The 20,715-nt window shown below is 42.7% G+C and overlaps 1 protein-coding gene across 1 annotated transcript in view; it reads left to right on the top strand.

Annotated features, from left to right (window-relative positions):
- LOC109470092 (polycystic kidney disease and receptor for egg jelly-related protein-like) overlaps positions 1–20,715 on the top strand; it is a 40,080-nt gene that overhangs the window by 10,417 nt on the left and 8,948 nt on the right. The window contains exons 7-27 of the mRNA XM_019768872.1: positions 119–232; positions 899–1,080; positions 2,389–2,548; positions 3,584–3,700; positions 4,748–4,935; positions 5,477–5,636; positions 6,135–6,239; positions 7,671–7,876; positions 8,803–9,010; positions 9,416–9,529; positions 9,785–9,886; positions 11,546–12,124; positions 12,694–12,883; positions 13,741–13,960; positions 14,373–14,538; positions 15,152–15,393; positions 16,019–16,210; positions 16,754–16,879; positions 17,529–17,637; positions 19,436–19,518; positions 20,203–20,454. Coding sequence (XP_019624431.1) covers positions 119–232; positions 899–1,080; positions 2,389–2,548; positions 3,584–3,700; positions 4,748–4,935; positions 5,477–5,636; positions 6,135–6,239; positions 7,671–7,876; positions 8,803–9,010; positions 9,416–9,529; positions 9,785–9,886; positions 11,546–12,124; positions 12,694–12,883; positions 13,741–13,960; positions 14,373–14,538; positions 15,152–15,393; positions 16,019–16,210; positions 16,754–16,879; positions 17,529–17,637; positions 19,436–19,518; positions 20,203–20,454 — 3,815 coding nt within the window. The remainder of the gene's footprint in view (positions 1–118; positions 233–898; positions 1,081–2,388; positions 2,549–3,583; positions 3,701–4,747; positions 4,936–5,476; positions 5,637–6,134; positions 6,240–7,670; positions 7,877–8,802; positions 9,011–9,415; positions 9,530–9,784; positions 9,887–11,545; positions 12,125–12,693; positions 12,884–13,740; positions 13,961–14,372; positions 14,539–15,151; positions 15,394–16,018; positions 16,211–16,753; positions 16,880–17,528; positions 17,638–19,435; positions 19,519–20,202; positions 20,455–20,715) is intronic.

Below are 20,715 nucleotides of genomic sequence, written 5' to 3' on the forward strand. Positions count from 1 at the left end.
AATCCTCAAACGGAATCTCTACCGGTTGAATAGCCGACTCTACCATATTCAATGTAGAGATACTAGAATTTTCTCTCACGCCGATGGTTCTGATAATCCACATCTGTTCTACCCTCAGACATTGACGAGTGTGAGTCTAACCCCTGTCAGAATGGAGCACCCTGTAAGGATCAAGTCAACGGGTACACGTGCGTCTGTGCACCTGGAAATAACGGCGTGCATTGCGAAAACGGTAATGACTTCATGGTTTTTTTGAAACTATGTTTCTATAACGGTCGGAGTTTTAAAGACTTTCCAGTCAACTGCATTAGGTGACTGACAAAGTTGTCTACAAGTAATCATGTCTACCGTAGGAAAACAAATTGTTTCTACTCAGTTTCTTCTTCTTCCGCTCCAAACAAAGAAGGTCTATAACCTGAACCAGACGTCTATCACCATGGGGACTGGTGTTGGGTTACATGATGTTGCAAGTACCATGCAAAACTGGTGTATATGGTTTATATGAATGTGTTCGAGTAAGAATATTACAGACAAAGTAGTAGTTTGTTACGCTGGGCCATGTGAAGGTAAACATAATGCAAATGTTACCTTTCTAGTTATGAGATTCTTTCCACACATTCCACAAAAAACAATTTCAACTTTATTTCATGAAACAATATACATAATTATCAGCATCCAACTGACAATAATAACGTGATGACATGTCTGACAGCTTTAGATTCATCCAGCAACGTTCGTTTACTTTGATCCCGCCGCGATATTCTCGCGAGAATATGCGTGGGAGATCGAGAATTTCCCAGCAATCATTGCGCGCCGCGCGAAAATTCAATATGGCGACAAGGCACAGCTGGGAATGACGCCATATCAATGTGCACATGCACTGTTCTCTCCCGCACAGGTTGCGGCGGCTTCCTAAATGCCCCAAACGGAACCCTGAAGACCCCGGGACATCCTCAGGACTATGAAAATGACCTGAACTGTGTCTGGATCATCACTGTGGACCCTGAAGAACGGATCTTCCTCTCATTCTTCATCTTTTCAGTGGAACCTCATTCTACCTGTAGATACGACTCCGTCAAGGTAGTATATGCGTCTATATATATTAATGTGAACATAATACGTTTTGGGTCCAAAACAAACAGATATCAGTTTTCAATCTTATCAAACGACTGTCATACTCTCTGGTATTTTCTGAGCCACTCACTACTAACGCAATTTTCAATCTTATCGAACGACTTTCAGACTCTGGTATTTTCTAGCCTCCTGTGCAGGCCCCGCGGCGGTGGGGAATAGTTTTATCTTAATATTGCCGGCCATCCTACATAGCCGCCGAGAGAAGGTTCCATTCTGCCTACGGAATGGAACCTTCTCTCGGCGGCTATGTAGGATGGCCGGCTATATTAAAATAATGCGTTAAAAACTCTTCTTCACCGCCGCGGGACCTGCACAGGAGGCTAGGTATTTTCTGAGCCACTCACTACTAACAATGTGTGGAATCTATCTTGTCCTTTTCCTTTTTCTAGAATATTTTAATACTTTCCTGTAGTCGTAATCAGATAACTTATCTGCATTAATGCCCTAAGTATGAAATACTGACTCAAATGTGCTAATGTGAAGCAATATGTGTCAATTTCATAAAGATTGCCTTATTTAGAATATTTTCCGTTTCGCTGTCCTGAAATCGCATTGAATGCCTGTAATGTTTTCCTTGTTTGATGATGACACTGATGTAAGCTCGATGTATCTCGATCGCCATCTTGTCTGTATTTGTTTATTTCTGTTTTGTAGGTAAAAAGTTTAAGGTACTTGAAAGGTAGATAGAAGACTTGGGTGTTGGCTTTGGACAATCGGGTTTTCAAGCCGTAAAACTACAGTGGATGCCTTTAAACAAAGACATCATGATTCACAAAGTAACAAAATGTATATGAAAAAAAAATTAAGTCTTACTTCTATTGGTGTACGTCTTAACACCCCCCCCCCATTATTTCAGGTAGTACACGGGTAAAGTAATCTGAATGTTGTACAGACATGTAAATCAATCAGATGCAAAACGTCCACTAAAATTTTCTTAGCCAATTATCCTACAATATGTCTAAAAGAAGAAAAGATAGGATACACAAAGTAAGACCAGTGCCATGATGAGGATACTTTATTTAAAAAGTTACCACGGTTAACACATGACAAAAGGGTTAAACGTTCTTGCCAACACTAATCAAATTGGGACTCCGTCAGCCTTGTTCACGGAATGGACCCTTCTACTGCAGCTTCCGCGATGTGACGTCGGAAACACGTGATGGCAGCAGATGGTCGTACTAGTACGTGTCAGATAACCTGTGTCACCCCCCGTCTCGGTTCACACATATTCAACCTGCTATGTTTGCCTTGTAGGTACAAGACGGACGGGGCAACTCTTCGGTTGAAGTGGGGACCTGGTGCGGGACGGACCGCCCCGGACTCATCACGTCCACTAACAACACCCTGACCGTCGTCCTGCAGACGGACTATTCGTATGTGTACCCCGGATTCCTGGCCAAGTGGTCCATAGGAAGTAAGTACACCATGCATTAGGCCATGTTGATTTGATTATATTGATGACATCTTCTGGGAACCCCAAAACTAATGCAAGCAAAGGTTTGGCAAAAACGTTGCTTTCATTAAGAAATCTACGTGGTCATGAATGTTGAACAAATGACACAGAGTATGGTATGGCGAGTAATCCACTCTTCAAATTCATTTCTTTATATTTTCGTCTTTTTCGTTTGATTTACGACATTCTACGACATTGCTATCGATTTCTGATATTCTTGTTTTGCAACTTACGGTTTATATTCGCTCTTTTTGCAACTTTTTGTACGATTTACAGTATGGCTGAAAACTTTTTTTTGGAAATGGCCGAAAATACATGCACTTGGATGTTATCGATATAATAAAATCAACATGACCTTACATTCAAAGCAGATTCCTCTCGGGGAAAGACACTATCAAATTGGCCAGGCGGTGCTCAGTTGCCCCCTACGAGATTTAGCCATTACTATAAGCTCTAGCGCTAAGCCCTTGTCACACACTCATAAATTTAGCCTCCCGAGCCCCAACCATGGTTAAGAGTAGGTCGGCGTTCGGCGAATTCGGCTACAAGTCGTCCCAGCCGATTATTTATCATACATATACTCTGTACGTAAGATATTTAGTCTTGTTAGATCTTTAGTTAAGTTGTAGAAGACCATATAAAAGTCCCTGTACTTTTTTGTTGTGTCAATAAAGAATCTCTTTTTTTTAATGTTTAAAACATTTGAGGACCGGCCGGAAGGTTCGAGTGTGACTGGTTCACATTGTACTGCAGCACAGGTGTCTCTGCTATATATAGATGCATTCCCAAACGTACAATATTTACATAATTATCTAGACACATATGAGTGGTTACCGAAACGTCGCCTGAATGAAAGAAATGGTTGTATAAAAGAGTCTCTTTACTCAATTATATCCATAGGGAAAGATGATACAAATGTAGATGTCCTTTCCACAAGGATGCCATATTGTTTCTCCAGGATGGTTCTGAGAATCTAATGTTTTTTTTCACCTCCAGACGACGTTGACGAATGTGAGTCGAACCCGTGCCAGAATGGAGCAGCCTGCACGGATCTCGTCACCGGGTACCTGTGCGTCTGTACTGCAGGATATGAAGGTCTGCACTGTGAAAAAGGTACGTATTTCATTCCCACAATTATAGTAATGTGTTAGCCTCCACCAGGCCTTTCCAAGGGGTATACGGATCACAAAATTTGGCAAAAAAGGGGACCAAGAGTGTCATGTCCACGGGAAGGTTAGCATCTACCCGAAGCTTTAAGGGGGGCCCGCAAGCCCTTTTCCGTAGAGCGTAATAGGCCGTTCTAATTCTACATAGAGCGTGCTAGACAGACCGCTCTAATATTTTTGCGTAGAGCGTAATCGCCGTTTTAATTCTACGTAATGCGCTGTAGCCACTTGGAATTTACCGTAAAGCGTAATCAAGAGGTTTCCGAATTCAGCGTAGAGCGTTGTCGGGACCCCCCGAATGCTGGTCACCCATTGGTCGCCGCTAGGCTATGTGGATGCGAAATTGATCTAGCCCCCCCCCCTGCAGGTCCTCTTTTGGGGCCTGGTCAACCCCTTTGGAAGCCGAACTCCCCTGGAAAATTTTCATCCCTATCAAACCTCGTAGTCAGTCTGGTATACATGTACGTAGAGACTAGTCACGTAGTGTGAAGGCCCAAAATTGTTGGAGGATCGCGATTTTAAATTTAGATAATCTTTGAAAACCTCATTCGTTTGTTTCGCATAGTCGATGAACAGTTTCAATGCGTAATAAAAAAACAGTAGACATGATTGTAATGTTTGATCCATTCACACTGGGATAGAAAACTACTTTTTGTTACTAATAGATAAAAGTGGTAACGCTCTTTTCGGAGCCTAAGAAGTTCACGAATAACTTCTGGTTTCAGAGTCAGGTTGTGGTGTAGTTGAAATCACACCGAATGGGATGATGAAGTCCCCCGGACATCCTGAGGACTACGACAACGAAGCACGGGTGTGTTCTAGAACCCGAAGTTCATGAATAATTTCTGTTTTCAGAGTCAGGTTGTGGCGGAATTAAAAACACACGGAATTGGAAAATGAAGTCCCCCGGACATCCTCAAAACTACAACATTGAAGCACGGCATGGGTGTGTTCTAGAACCCGCGAAATTGACATGAATGATTTCTGGTTTCAGAGGCAGAATGTGGCGGTGTTAAAAACACACCGAATGGGATGATGAAGTCCCCCGGACATCCTGAGAACTACGACAATGACCTGGACTGTGTCTGGATCATCACTCTCGACCCGCGGCAGCGGGTCTACCTGTCTTTTCTCAACTTTTCCCTGGAGGCTGATTCAGACTGCAGCTACGACTACCTCAAGGTAGCAGTTGATTCATTTCATTATTTCGAAACTTTTTAGCCCTGCTGGGTTAGTCTTCCAAGGCTCTAACCCATAGATGTTTGAACCCGTATGTACGGCTCAAACCCGTACATTGAAGTACAGTGTACAGTGTGAGGTACAGTGAAGTCATTTAAAAAGGTATACTTACATCACAAAATCAACAATAAGCACACAAATCAACATTAGCCCTTGTCCTGCTGGCATTTTTTTTACACAGTACATGTATTTTAAAATAATTTGATGTCTTAATCAGGTGGGGTAGTTACTTCCGCATTTGTTGCGTTTCGCTGCGGTGTGATGCGTTGCACAAGAAACACCCTCAAATCGTACAAATACAGGGTGCTGTATAGATAATACTGTAGGTGCAACCCATTTATATATGGGCCCCGCAGGACAAGGGTACAATTGAAAAAGTACAGGTCGATGGTGCTTGTCATGTTATTTTGTAATCTGCAGGTTGGAGAATTTAATTGGCACTGGTTTCTTCTGGCTAAACAGATGCCCCTTTATTTCCCTGAAGGTGCTAGACGGTCGGGGTGAGTCTGCAGTTGACCTGGGCACGTGGTGCGGGTCTGATATCCCTCCGCAGCTGAACTCCACCACCAACACCTTAACGGTCATCTTCCACTCAGACTACAGCTATGTGGAACCTGGCTTCGCCGCACAGTGGTTCACGGACGGTTAGTTCATTTATTTTACCGATTTCTAACATAAATATAACCAGTACAGTGTTCAAATAGAGAAAGAAAATATCCTAGGCCGTGTTGATTTGATTATATGGATGACATCCTTTGGGAACCCCAAAACTAAGGCGAGCGTGCGAATAAAAAAAGTTTCCTTCATTATGAAATGTACGTGGTCATATAGGTTGAACAAATGACTAAACACACAAGGTATGGTATGGCGAACAAAAATGGACTCTTCATTTTCATTTCTTCACATTTTCTTCTTTTCCTTAATTGACCCTGGTGAAAAAGCAGGAACCCCATACAGTTTAATACTTAACATAGATCATGTAAATGGTCTGATGGATGATATGCTACCGAAGGAAACATTCAGAAATTTACAATCATTATGCGAGGTGATTCTGTAACCTACCTCACATTTTGCAATGTTATGAATGAATGAATGGATGGACCTTACTTTATTGTGAACTGAACTGATTCTCTGCCTTACAGCGTTACCTACCCAGCTGCCGACATCAACTCTCCAGCCGCCGCCGGCATCCACGCCCCAGCCGCCGGCATTCAGCCCCCAGCTGTCGACTTACACGTCTCAGCCAGGTAAGCTTACTCGTATTTGTTCTATCTTTAGATAGAAATGAGCAGAAGATAAACAGTAGTTAGTTACTACTAAAGGAAGCGTCATGAGCCCATCTATTTTATGGAAGGCAACAGCATTCTATCATCAAGCGGATCTGCCATAGGGATAGGCGCCATCCGAATCTGCCATAGGGATAGGCGCCATACAAGGTCCATAAGAGGTACAATTTGATTACTAAGTATCTGGTCACATTTACTATTATGGCCGTCTTTCTTCCTAGCAATGTTTGCCGATTATGACATTGTTGCCAATTCTCGCCGCTGTTTAATCACATGTTGCCAGCCAAAATGGGGGTTATTATATATGATGTTTACCGAAGGAAAACATTTGAAGGAAGACATTTGCTCAGTTCCTGTCTCTTCTATCTTCTTCTTCTTCTTCCGTTCCAAACAAATGAGGTCAATGACCTGAAACAGACGTCTGTCACCATGGTAACTAGTGCTAGGTTACATCATGTTGCAATTTTATAGCAGGAGGGATTTAGACTCCTGTCACCATATATTTGAATGCGTTTGAGTAAAAATTAACAGAGCAGACCAAATGCGAAGGTAAATATTACGCATTTGCTTTGCAAATATTGAATGAATGAATGAATGAATGAAGACCTTTATTGTACACACATACCCAGTAGGTTAAGTACAGGTCACAAAAATGATAGAATATAGATAACGTTACATATATACATCGTCAAGTAGCTACAATCAAGTATATTCGGGTTTCCTCTCGTTTCTTAGTAATGGTAAAAAGGTAAGAACAGATATGTCTCAATATAGAAGGTTTGTCTAAGCTCATTAGAAATATAAATTTATCTGCACAGCTTATATGTATAAAGAAGGGGAACAGATTGTATCAGATTATAAAGATCTACTGTCTCTTTGTGGTATAGTTTACATTCTGTTACAAAATGTTTCTCAACTTCGATTCTTCCTAGATCACAGTACCGATATATTCGTTGTTCTAGGGGAGTATTACTAGTGTTTGTTATGTTTAAGCTACTTAAGAACATGCTGGACGAGGGTTACCCTCTCCATGGCCTGGTTCCACCGGCCAGGACAACGGCCACTGGGAGGACCTTAGAAATGGAACTGCACTTACAGTACCAGCAGCCCGTACAAAAAGACTGAAAAACTCTTTCTTACACAAGGCATTATGCCTGTACAACGAGTCTTTGCAGTAATGACTTTCAAGACGCTCTGGACTTTCAGTGCCCATGTGTGGCTTTGTAACATGTTTGTTTGTGTGTCTGTATATGTATAATAATTGTAATGTTAATGTGTATTTGTATTTACTATGTACAAAATTGTAAAAATCAGTGTTATTCAGCTTGGTTGACTTGTGAACCGGCTGCAAGGCTGATTTTATTAATAAAACTTGAAACTTTATTCCTACAGCTGTGAACATTGCACGAGGACGTCCTACGTGGCAATCTAGTACACAGAGCGTAGGCGTGCCGGGGAGAGCCGTGGATGGGAACAGAGACTCGCACTACCAGGAGGGTGCTTCTTGTACTCTCACCCGCGAAAACAGCAACGCCTGGTGGTACGTGGATCTGGGGCATGCCCACAGTATCGACAAAGTCGTCATCTTCAACCGACAGGTAAATTATGTTTCTTACCGAACAATTCATTACCTCTGTATTAGTGTAGTTTTAGAGCTGTATGTACTACAAACATATATATTACCCATTTCATCTGTTCACCTGTACTTAGCCCGACAGGGCATGAATGTACAATAAAGGTTATTATTATTATTATCATTACTAAAGGTTTCACACATATACAAATGAAAACTACTCTCCTAGGATCCTATTAACATCCGAAAACCCACAAATTACAGAAAAAGTGTGATCCTTTGTCTTCCTCTGTCTCCAAAACGAAGTCAAACCCAATAGTTTTTCACCAGCAGTTTCTTAGTAGTTATCAGTAGTTCTATGTGTACTAATTGTTTTTTAATACGAAATGTTTATTCTGTTCCTCCAATTAGCCCTCGGGCATGAATTTGCAATGAAACATTACCAAAAATAACCGTTTCGTACCCTCCATATTACACTTGAGTCCTTCTTGAAATGTCACGAGAATGGAGGGTCAGACAGCGCATTTAGTTATATCTAATTTGTCCCCAATATATGTCTGTTTTGTATTGTTTGTTTGTGTACATTTCTGTATTATCTTTGTGTATATAATATCATGTTAATTATTTTATGTTCGATGGCCAGCGGTGCTTATGCTGAAGTCACAATTCCCACACGGGGCTCGATCGGCCGGGCAGCTTTTGGGAACGAAATGTACGATAAAAGACAACAAAACACAGAAATGTTTTTTAATAACAATCATCGGCACTATTTCTGTATATTCTTGACACGTATTGTTATTTGTTTGTTGATTCAAACAGCCCGACTGGGCTCCGGTTTGGAAATGTGACCTAAGCATTATATAAGTGTCATTATTAAATTGAGTGTGTCGCCATCGAAGTCTTGTATTTTCTTTTATGTTTTTAATAAATGATTTAAAAAAAAAACGACAGGACTGCTGTTCGGAGCGACTCAGTCCCTTCCGGCTTCACGTGGGGAACTCCACGACGGTCAGGTATAATCCGACCTGCGGGGGCGACCAGACCGCGAGTAGCGGCACGGTGACGGTGGAGTGTGCGGGGCTGTCCGGCCGGTACGTCGGGGTGCTGCTACCCGGCCGCAACCGGAAATTGTCGCTGTGCGAGGTAGAAGTATATGAGGGTAAGTGAGCATGATGTGTTTCTTTGTGTTGTGTTTAGTTTCTTTGAAATCCATGTATGGATAGCCATAACGCGTTCTTTGAACGGTGCCCTGCATTATAAGTGGCCTTTTCATAGTCTCTACCAGGTTAGCAATGTTGCTTCAAAAATAGTTAAGAATAAAGCCAAATCGGGAGAATTATTGGCCACAATAATGTAACCTTATCGTAGCCTAATCTTCCTGGTAAATTATTCCTTTATTTTGACAAATTTCTATGACCCGTACCCCGAAGGATAGCGGTTTAGCCTGAAAGACGAGAGAGCTAGTCAAAATATTTTACAATCATGCAAATACTGAAACATTACCAATTTCCTTTACTGGTGTTATTTCTTGTGACCGTTGTAAAATGTATATTTTTTATGGTAGACTCTCCTGCTGTTGAAGTTACGAGTGCGATTCTCGGAGCTGTACCGCCTAACACGACCGTGCCACTCATCTTCAGTTCACCAGCACCGGACAACCACACATCGACATACACAGGTGCTTGTAAGACTACATGACGAATCTAATACCTTTCGTCAATGCATTCAGTAGCTTCCGGGTACATTCTTAACAGTGCATTTTACCGAATAGCAAAGTTCTCTATTCACAACCAATTGTTTAACAAGAGCCGACGTTTCGATGACTGTCTGTCATCTTCATTAGAGCAATTGTTCCTGGTTCACTGTATACCAACTAACAATGTAATTGTGAAACGTCTGCCCATACCTCAAAGTTTTGTTTCCTTCATCCCAGCCTCAACAACGGTAGGGGCACCAACCACACGCAGAGCCCCCGCGTCCACATCACAGCTAAACAGTCAGCTAAACAGCACAGCGATGAGGCTGGCGACATCTGGTAGGTTTTCCACCCCTTCCAAAGGATCTAACACCGGGTGCCAGACTCTAGCGTGGCCGGCAGCCAGTTTTTTTTTCGGCAGCCCAAGGCAGTTGTGCCCGCCGACCACAATTAGAACTCCGGACCGTTGTAGGCTAGGCTGGGTCTGGCTATAAACGTCTTGGCCTACAACTCATCGGAGCGCTAAACCAGGACAGCGGGCACAACTGCCTTGGTCTGCCGCACGAACTGGCCGCTTGCCGGCCCTGCTAGATTCTGGCACCAATGGTAAATATTGTCCTTGTAAATCTTATAACTTTCCGGCGGCAACCGATGATCGATTGTATTTGATTATTGGTACAGTTATGTCACTAGTCCTGTAAGCTACTCATAGGATACGTCTTTTCTAGCAAATTCAGCCACGTCAAGTCGCCTCAACAGCACGGCATTGCCAGTAACAATGCCCGGTACTCTAAATGCGACAACATGGAACATGTCAACTTTAGCGAGAACGCCAACGGCGACTTTCAATACAACAAGGGATAGCGTTTCAATGTTAGCATCAACCACCTCCACTGGTTTTACTTCTACAAGATTGAACTTTACAACACCCCCGCCAACAACAACAAGAACAACAACAACAAGAGTAGCAGCAACAACAACAACAACACGAAAATCTACTATCGCAACACCAGCGACAGATTCTGGTGATAACATGAGCTTTTCATTGCAGCTTTAACATTTGGGGTTACGTTTTCTTTCTGGAGCATTGCAGACAGTTATACTAATCATTCAGTACCTGTCTTATGCTTTGGTCCCAATTACGCCGGTGCCCGTCGGGGATGTAGCCCTGGCCGGTCCCCGGCTGGTCTGTGACGTAACAAATTTGAACCGGTAGACCGGCAACCGGAGGGGTACCTCCCGGTGTTCTCACGGTTAGGTCACGACGTCATTTTGTCAGCGGGGCTCGGGTAGAAATTAAGTCAGAACTAAATTCTTCTCGGGTCCCGGCCGGGCCGAAAACGAGCCCAGTAGTCGCAGGATGTCTGGCGGGTCCGCGTACAGGTCACGCCCGAAAGTGCCAAAAACAGTCCGGGAACTACCCGGCAGGGCCCCTTTTCCCAATTGGGACCGAAGCATTCCATGGGTGTACCCTGTACCTTGGCCCCTTAGCCCAAGTCAGGGTCGTGGGTGGCGCACTGCATGGTGGGAGAAGGGGCTGTATGAATAACCTCCATGGAGGTACAGCGCCCACAGCTCTGCAGAGCTCCTTCATGCAGGTTGCTCGTACAGCCCCTATTGCATGGCGGAGTGTCTCTTTCGCTCTCGGTTGTGTGTTAGGGCAAGGGTTTCCACAAAGTTCTTTCCTGTAGACTCTTGGATGTTATCAGCCTATTTGTTTATTTTGTCCTCTCCCCTTTATTGTTCCTTTTACTGCTCCTCGAAGGAACCTCAATATGTGTCCATACTATTTTAAAGAAGTAGTCTTTCGCATCGACAGTGTTGCTTTAAGTTATCTAACCACTTCATTTATGTAACATGGTCAAAGTATGTTAACCCCAGGATTTATAGATGTATGGCTGGATGTCTAAATGTGTAAGACAAAGTATGGCTCAAATAATGTTTGTCTTTGAGTAAGTGACCATGTGCAACAGTCTCGTATTTTGTTCCGAACTTCAGATGTTGACGAATGTACGACCGGCGTCCACAACTGCAGCCGAGACGAGCTGTGCGTCAACACCAACGGCTCCTTCGCGTGTGCCTCCTGCTATCCTGACGTCACGTTACAAGGGGGCGGGGCTTCCCCGTGGTCGGCTCCAAGTGTCCAGCGACGAAAGCCCTTGACTGTGCGGAGTGATATCAAAGTTGACTGTGAAGAGGAGTTTACCCTAAGCCTTAGTTGGGCGGTGTACTCCATGGATGCCGACTCTCTCACCCCTATCGCCATCCCTCCCAGCGTTTCAACATCAGCGTCTGAACTTACCTTACCGAAGAACACCCTACCGTACGGCAACGTCATCGTGGGGTTAGAGGTCGTCGTCATGGAGACGGAAAGCGGACTGAGCGTGGCGCGAAAGGTGGCGCAGTGGCTGACGGTCAGGGCGTCTCCTTTGGTGGCGCACATCGTGGGAGGGTCGGCGAGGTCGGTGGACATGGGGTCTGACGTCGTCGTGGATGCGTCGACGTCGTACGACCCTGACGCCGTCGTCACGAATTCGACGTTACTGACGTACAACTGGTCGTGCATAACTGAGTCAGGTAGGAAAATATTTTAGAGATCTTTGGTGATAAGAGGTAAATATAATAAGCTTTTACGTCAAGATGGTTGTTAACTTTAGTTAGCGAATTTATTTCGATTTCGTCATCCTAGAATTACATTGGTTGCATCACTTGCGTTAGACATCTGTTTAAATCAAAGCTAAAATGAAGTTATACTTTCAATAAGAATAACTTTTACAGGTAACAATCATTCACACCCCGGTGTAACTGGTTGTTTCTGATAGTTGCTTTTCTTCCATCACAAATATTTGCAGAGGTTCTTAAACTTTCTCATATCACATATCACAGGATTTATCTGATCACCATGTCATATAGAACTCAAGACATATACATTATCATGAAAGCCATGTTCCATATATATATATACAAGTACTATATTACCTTTCTGAAAAAGTATAATGTTATTTACGATACATAGAACTTGTAGGTATTACTGTAGACGTAAGAGTAGATGTTAGCTAGATATGTAGTACTGAAGAGCTTGCCATGCATTGTACCCGTTACAATTGTTGTGCAATAAAGATTGACTTGACTTGTTTCTCCCAAAGGTACCTCATGCAATGAAGTATTTGGAAACAGCACAACACAACAGTCTTACGTCATTTCCTCCGCACTGATACCGCCCGAGGAACCGGAAGTGACGTTGACCGTGCAGGTGGAGTACCCGGATCGAGATCCCGGTCTGTACAGCCAGATCCTGCAGATCTTCCCCGCGGGATCTCCCACCGTGCAGATCACGTGAGTTGGCGGTTTTGATCGGATTCACCATTGTTTTGTAAGACATGCAATGTAATTTTAGGGCAACAACACAGAAAATATTCTGGATAAAGACTATCTTATGTTGGCATATACTGCCATTTCTTAACTCATCTGAATTTCATACTTTTCAAATAGCCCAAAAATAATATACGTGAGGTATGTCTTTTTTTAGGGGTACCACCCATGAATTGCTAGAACTAGCCTTTGATACAAGACAAGCAACCGTTGTCCGTTAGTGACATCACATTTTTATAGGTATCAGTATGCTATGGGATAGGATTGATTCAATTTAGCTATAGTACAGTAAAGGAATCACCAGAAAACTGACTGAAAATACAATTTTGCCGCCCTGAAACTGCATTGAATGCCTTTAAATCGACAGTATTTAGAGAGGCTGTATTTATGCTTAGTGAGGTCCCCTGTTTCTTCCATATTTCTATTTGTGGGGGTTAAAGCAAGGATGAAAACAAAATTTTATCACTTGCAATGCAACTGGAAAAGGATGAGCAAACAATGAAAAAAATGGGTTGTCTCCTTGTGAGAATTATTGATTTTTTTGTTCTGATCGAGAAAGGCAGATATTCATCAAGTAATTATTGACGGAGTTTTTTTTCACGTTGACAGTAATATTTTTTGAGAATTGGGTTGACCTGGGGTTGACGGTACAAACTTTCGAGCTGGACAAAGCCCTGATGTGACTAGTCTAGAAGTAACCTCTAGATTGCGTAGCCGTCACAGTCAGGAATCAAGATAGATATTCAGGATAAAAGACATAAATCTTACATAAAAGTCTTTGTTAAACAACTAAAAATTAACATTTCATGTCCTGTTACCAGATGTCTAAGTAACTGTGAGAGAAAGCTGAACCCGTCGGAGCGGCTGGTGCTCAGCTCGGCGTACTCCTGTCCCAGCTGCCGACAGGACGAGCCGGTCCGGTACAACTGGACCCTCCGGGCAGCCCCGCCAGACTTCGGACGGGCCGACCTCCTCTGGGACACCGACACCACCACGGGGAGGCACCTGCCGGATGTCGTCGTGCAGGCGGGCGTCTTCAAGGTCGGTGGACAAAATGTTTTCTATTATGCAACAGACGAAAGGTGTCGCCTTTAGTAACCTAGGTGGCAGTCTGATTTCCGGGGCATACACAGGACAGTTCCTCGGCTCCGGAGTCAACATGCCCCAAAGGAAATTAAACCACAGCGCCTCTCAGTAAGGCTTGGCTTACTAACTCTGGGCCTTGCATGCTATGGGTCTAGCATCCTGGCAACGCCTTTAGCAGTTTCACAAAGAAGAGCTTGCGTGTTAGTGCTTGGTCACATCCGTCATACTTCACAGAGAATCTTATCTTTCTAGTGAGTGTGTGAAAAAATAGTTTTATCATAGCCTGGAAAAAGTATAATATTTCTTCTGTCCACATATTCTCATAACCGAGTAGTAGGTGATTTGCTGTTCACGATTTTACTCCCAGGCAATAGGAGAGTACACCCTGAGAGTGGCAGTGTCCCTGGGTCCAGGAAGGGAAGGTTTCGCGGAGTACACCTTCCAGCCAAACGAACCTCCGGCCGCTGGAAGCTGCAGCGTCTCTCCGGAAAACGGAACTGTGATGGTGACAGAGTTTACCATATCCTGCACAGGTAGGTGTGCAATGCTCTACAGTAAAGCATTATCAACTTGATACGCAGTACTAATGTAATGACTATGGCAAACAAATGCTGTGTATAAAAGCTGTTCATAAAATTGTGTTAAGTACAGATGGTGATATGACAAGAAATCATCAAAAAAGGCTGATGGGGGGCCAAGATGGGAATAGCTGATTGGTTAGCTGGAGTATGATGACAATGTGTGACTAAAATAATTGGCCACCTTGCTGACTTGAATTCGTCTTATTCTAATGAGACACAATCATGTTTAATGATAGTTAACGAGCGGTTAATACGTACATACGTGTGGTACAGAATTGTAAATTCGTCTGACTCCTTCAAATTTCAATCTTGTTCGCGGAATGGACCCGTCTACTCTTAGAACGTGACGTCAGAGACACGTCACCAGACAACTTGTGTCGCCCCCCGTCTCTGTTCAGGGTAGGTCTGTGAGCTCTTATATAGACCACCTCCTTCACCCCTCCTGCAAAGAAGTGTGGTTAAGAATCGAGGATTTTGACCCCTTCTAAAGATACGGAGTAATGACTTGTACCAACACAAATGAACTTTCATACCAACCCTATCTTTATTGTGTTTTTCCCGCCAGGCTTTTCCGACCTTGACCTGCCCTTGACCTACACGTTCCTGTACAGTACGGGCGCGGAGAGGCTGGCCTCCGTCTCCACGGCAACGGGTGACGTCTTCTCTATCCTCCATACTGGTCAGGATTCTGAGTTGTCAGGAGTCCTGCTGCCTATTGGCTTAGAATCACGTGACTATAACGTTATTATCCGCGCCGACGTGTCAGACGCTCTGGGAGCGACATCTTCCGTCCAAACTGTTGTGAAGGTAAAGACGTAAATTTTACAGCCACTCCGACAGTCAAAATATGACAATATTTTGTTTTTTATTGTTCAGAAGACTACATAATATGTTCATGTCACTGTCAAAGCTATTGAAAGTGGATAAAATTAATGTATATTAAAGGGGCATTACGTGAAATGTCTGGACGAAAAGAAATATTTTGATTGATAAAATCTTCATGTGATTGCCATGTAAACTTCAAGTTTTCCACATATCTGTGTTGTTGTTGTACATCGCTGAAGTTTATTGTTGGCAATAAAACTGCCAACACGAGGTTCACTTATTTTACAGCACAAAGTACCAGAATGTAAACAGACCTGACTGACAGCTGTGTTTCCAGATTTTACACACACTCGTATTTTGGCCGCTATATATACTCCCTTAACAACACTTATTTGGAATGAAGTAGGGTTTATTTTAATTCTACTAACTCTGTAAAGAAATGGCCAGAAAGTTGACTTTTTGTTCGTTCTAACTTTACATAATGCAGCGTTATAGGAATTAACCAAAAATGTATCTATACGTAGTAGGGTTTATGTTAGACATTGCAATCTTTTAGAATAGGTTTTCTTCGCGATGCTTTGGTCTGAATGTTCTCTCTCCCTGTCAGGTATTCAACCTTCCCGCCAGTGAGTCCACCAGCGTGGCAACACAGTTGGTAGTGGGAGCGAACAGCACCCTGGGTAAACTCGTACGTCAGGGAGACTTCCGGTCTGTGGTGCAGTTGTCCAACAGCGTCACTTCCGTCTTGAACTCCGTTTCGAACGGAACCGCGGAGGACGCGAAATCAGCAGCAACTGAGGTGAGTTTTATAGACTTTTCAGGTTATACTATGGTCAAAATGGTATTCGAATAACCTCTACCAGGCTTGAGGGCGCGGCTGGAAGTAGTTTTCCGGCAAACTGTAAACTGGATTGCTAAACTCCATCGGCGTGTTATCTCTCTAGATATGTATGGCAACATATATACATATAAATACTATATTTCGAAATAGAAATTGTCGCTCTATTGTATTAAGACTAATATTTTATGTAATTACCTATTGCTGGTCTTTTACTTTAAATTTTACTTTGCTGCACTGTTGTATGTCATTTCTTATATGTGATGTTGCTGCTGAATGAAAAAAAAGTCTTGTTCAACAAGGTTTATGATGTCAAAATTTGAAGAATTTATATAGAAATCTTGCATTTTTTGGCCCGCCTTGTTTTTTCGCCCTATCGCATTAGATTTGGTGTATACGGAGGATGTCACCGATAAAATTAACCTGGTGTGGCCTTAGAAAAAAATCGCCAGAAACTTCGGTCGTAGGGGCTTGGTGTTTGACGACCGATCTATCCCTCCGTAGGCCCGTAACGCGGTTGTGTCGGCGCTGACGAGTGTCCAGGCCAAGAGCGTGACGTCAGTGAACCTGGTGGCCGGCGCGCTGGGACAGGCGACCAGTGTCGGGGAGGAGGTGTCCACAGACTCACAGGTGACTGTCAGATACACTAGCTTTGTTCTCTCTGTGTCTGTGTGTGTGTCGTAACGACAGACCGTTCGACTCGGAACCAAAAGGTTACGAGTTCGAAACCTGCATCGATCTGGTGCCCTTGGGAAAAGCACTTCACACGAATTTTATCACCTTACTCGCAGGTTGTCCGCTCATGCGTTTGTCTGCGTTGATGACTCTCTTCATGGCGCAACTACCATGATCGGAACATCTGCTTGAGAAAACCGCACATCCATAACATCTACAGAATACCTGTTGCAAAATCCCACCAGAAAAAGGGACCTAAAATTTTCGCCACGGTACCGAATGCAAAAAAAAACACAAACAACTATATCAACTATACCATAATAGCAGACAACGTACTGAACTATGTCCATGCAGCACAGTTACAATCGCGAGTTACAGCTGCGAACACACAACTGTTTAGACTTCGTCAATGTCAATACTTTTTCGGAGGTCATGACCTCATTCACGGAGTAAATATACATACAGGTACTAGCTCAATACAAAGCATTGCAAGTTTATGGTCTGTTTGAATGTAAATACTCCAGTCATATCCGCGTCGCAAGTAAGTGTGACCAGTTCTCAAAAGTTCACGGTCATCACGTACAAGTCATTCTATTGTTTCCAGGTGGCGGCCTCCGATGCGCTGAAGAGCATGGCGTCATTTCTACAGTCTGTTCCCACGGAAGAACTCGGCTCGACTAAAATGGAAGAGTCAGCCAAGTTCATGATGACAGGTGAATTTAACCGTTTTTTTGTCAGGTTTAGGTCACATTGACTTAATTTTATGGATGACATCCTCTGAAGACCCCCAAACTAGTGCGCGTGAGCGAATTAGAAAATTCCAGCCAAAAAATGTTGTGAACTGGCCACAGGTGTCTTCCAGGTGTCGAAAAAATGTGTTTCAGATGTCGAAAAATGTCTTCCAGGTGTCGAAAAAATGTGTATCAGGTGCCAAAAATGTCTTCCAGGTGCCGAAAAATGTCTTCCAGGTGCTCGAGAAAATGTCTTCCAGATGCCGAAAAAATGTCTTCCAGGTGTCGAAAAAATGTCTTCCAGGTGTCGAAAAATTTTTTCCAGGTGCCGAAAAAATGTCTTCCAGGTGTCGAAAAAATGTTTTTCAGGTGCCGAAAAAATGTCTTCCAGGTGTCGAAAAAATGCCTTCCAGATGTCGAAAAAATGTCTTCCAGATGTCGAAAAAAATGTCTTTCAGGTGTCGAAAAAATGTCTTTCAGGTGCCGAAAAAATGTCTTCAAGGTGCCGAAAAACTGTCTCCCAGGTGTCCGAAAAAATGTCTTCCAGGTGTCCGAAAAAATGTCTTCCAGGTGTCGAAAAAATGTCTTCCAGGTGTCGAAAAAATGTCTTCCAGGCGTCGAAAACATGTCTTCCACGTGCACGAAAAATGTCTTTCAGGTGCCGAAAAATGTCTTCCAGGTGTCCGAAAAAATGTCTTCCAGGTGTCCTAAAAATGTCTTCCAGGTGCCCGAATACTGTCTTACAGGTGCCGAAAAAATGTATTCCACGTGTCGAAAAAATGTATTCACGTGTCGAAAAAATGTCTTCCAGGTGTCGAAAAATGTCTTTCAGGTGCCGAAAAAATGTCTTCCAGGTGCCGAAAAAATGTCTTCCAGGTGTCGAAAATATGTATTCCAGGTGCCGAAAAAATGTCTTCCAGGTGTTGAAAAAATGTCTTCCAGGTGCCGAAAAAATGTCTTTTAGGTGTCGAAAAATGTCTTCCAGGTGTCGAAAAAATGTGTTCCAGGTGCCGAAAAAAGTGTTCCAGGTGCACTTTGGACCCTCAATCTTGAATTTTCAAAAATAGTTTTTTTCTGGATAAAGCCTAAAATACATTGTAAACAGACTAAAGACGTTCATATGAAATGTAAAAAAATGTAAGTATTGATGACATTTTGAGGAAAATAACCTGTATATACCTGTTCTAATGATGTGGTCCGCCATCTTGGATTTTGGCCAATGACGTCATCAAATTAGCATAAATTATGTATTTCTAATTATAAAATTTACCTGAAATTATATGGGATGTTATTAATATTAGAAACCATGTGTAACATGACATAAAACCCGTAAAATTCTTATGTTGAAACTAAAATTACTAAATTTAGCAAAAAATACCCGCCAGAAACCCGTTGCCATGGCAGCACTAAAAATTATTATTATATTCCAATGATACAGAATTGTTGCCAACAATATTCTAGCCGTTCAGACGCTAAGTGACATCAAAGTTGGCGCGGGCACTTTTAGCCCCCCCCCCCGGTCTAGATAGGGTTAATTAATATTTCATGAATATATGGATTGTCCTGCAGACACTTGTCGACGCACAACGATAATAACTGAGTCTTTATGAATATTTTTTATAAATACATGGATCGTCCTGCTGACACAAAACATACTCAAGACATATACTTTATACTGTTACAAATACACAGGGACCTGCATAAATGCTCTATATCTGTTATTGTCCGATGTTATGCTAATATTGTCATGAAAACATACCCCATGTTCCTTGTGTTGCAGCTGCTATTAATGTTCTGCAAGGGTCCGCGGCAACCTCAGAGAAGGTCAAAGGTCAGGACAATTCTGGAGGACAGCTGGAAAAGGTATGTAGGTCACGTGATTTTTGTCACGACGTTTTGTCAATACTTTGCTTGTTTGGATTAACTTCAACAATTCCCAATGGAAATAAATTGTAGAATACTGCATGCCTGTGTAAGTTAGTCCAGTGGTATTGCCCCATTTTGCCCTGTAAACTTTTGTCTAAAACTAGAAGTACCTGGGAAAAAATTTAAAATGCCGCCTTACCCAGATTTGCTAAGGATACATTCGAACACATGTGTGTCAAATTTGGTACGGCTGAGATGAATCGTGCTAACTGCAGTGTTCTTATACTATTACTAATCTTTATGTATTATCTAAAGAATGTGCCCAAACATTGGCTTTTTGCCTAGGGTGTGCTTCGTATGGCTTCGTATATATAATACTAATATAATACTTATTATTTGAGTAACTGGATTTATTAGGTCTTATTCTATATTAGGTCTTCTTCTATACTTTCTATTTGTTCATTTGTTTTGCCATACATTGTACCATGTGCAATTGTTCTTCTATTATCATGAAAGTTCATCTATGTTGGTAGTAATCATACTATTTACGCTGAACGTGAACTCCCGCGAGATCACGTTGTGAGTGATTGGTCATTATTTATTCCGATGAAGTTGACAGTTGTCGCTGAAAAATTTGATCTCTTTGTAAATTGTGTAAAACTTTCCTGAATTTCTTGTCAGACCAAAAACGCCACGACGGCCATATTTGAAACTGTTAACGTCCTGAACGAGCTCGTCCTGACTCGGAAACGGCCGAACGAGAGTCCGACAGTGATCGTTCAGGGTCCGTTTCAAATGGCGCTGCAGAAACAAAACTGTCCGGACATGGGGGAACAGATCGTCCGGACGTCTGATGACAGTGGGACATGGTTCCGGATTCCGGACGCATCGGTGTTGTTCGGAAATCCCTGTCCGGATACCGTCGGGTTCGAAGTAAGTCACTGATATGTAGTAGATCTACTCTCTTTTATTTCCAATTCATTTACGCTGTAGACACCGAATTACTTCAAGTTGTACATTAAATACAATACAGGCCATTCAGAAGATACGTAATACAGAAGATACACGTACGTTATCAAAGACATTGTACCTCATTTGTGTGCAGTTTCACTGTAACGTACTAATTACGTGGCGTACATCTCCGACAAGAAAACACCAATACCACTTAGATATTTATAATGACTTCCAAACTCT

The sequence above is a fragment of the Branchiostoma belcheri genome, unplaced genomic scaffold (genome assembly GCF_001625305.1).
Source record: "Branchiostoma belcheri isolate BF01 breed outbred unplaced genomic scaffold, Haploidv18h27 scaffold22, whole genome shotgun sequence".
Classification (NCBI taxonomy): domain Eukaryota; kingdom Metazoa; phylum Chordata; class Leptocardii; order Amphioxiformes; family Branchiostomatidae; genus Branchiostoma; species Branchiostoma belcheri.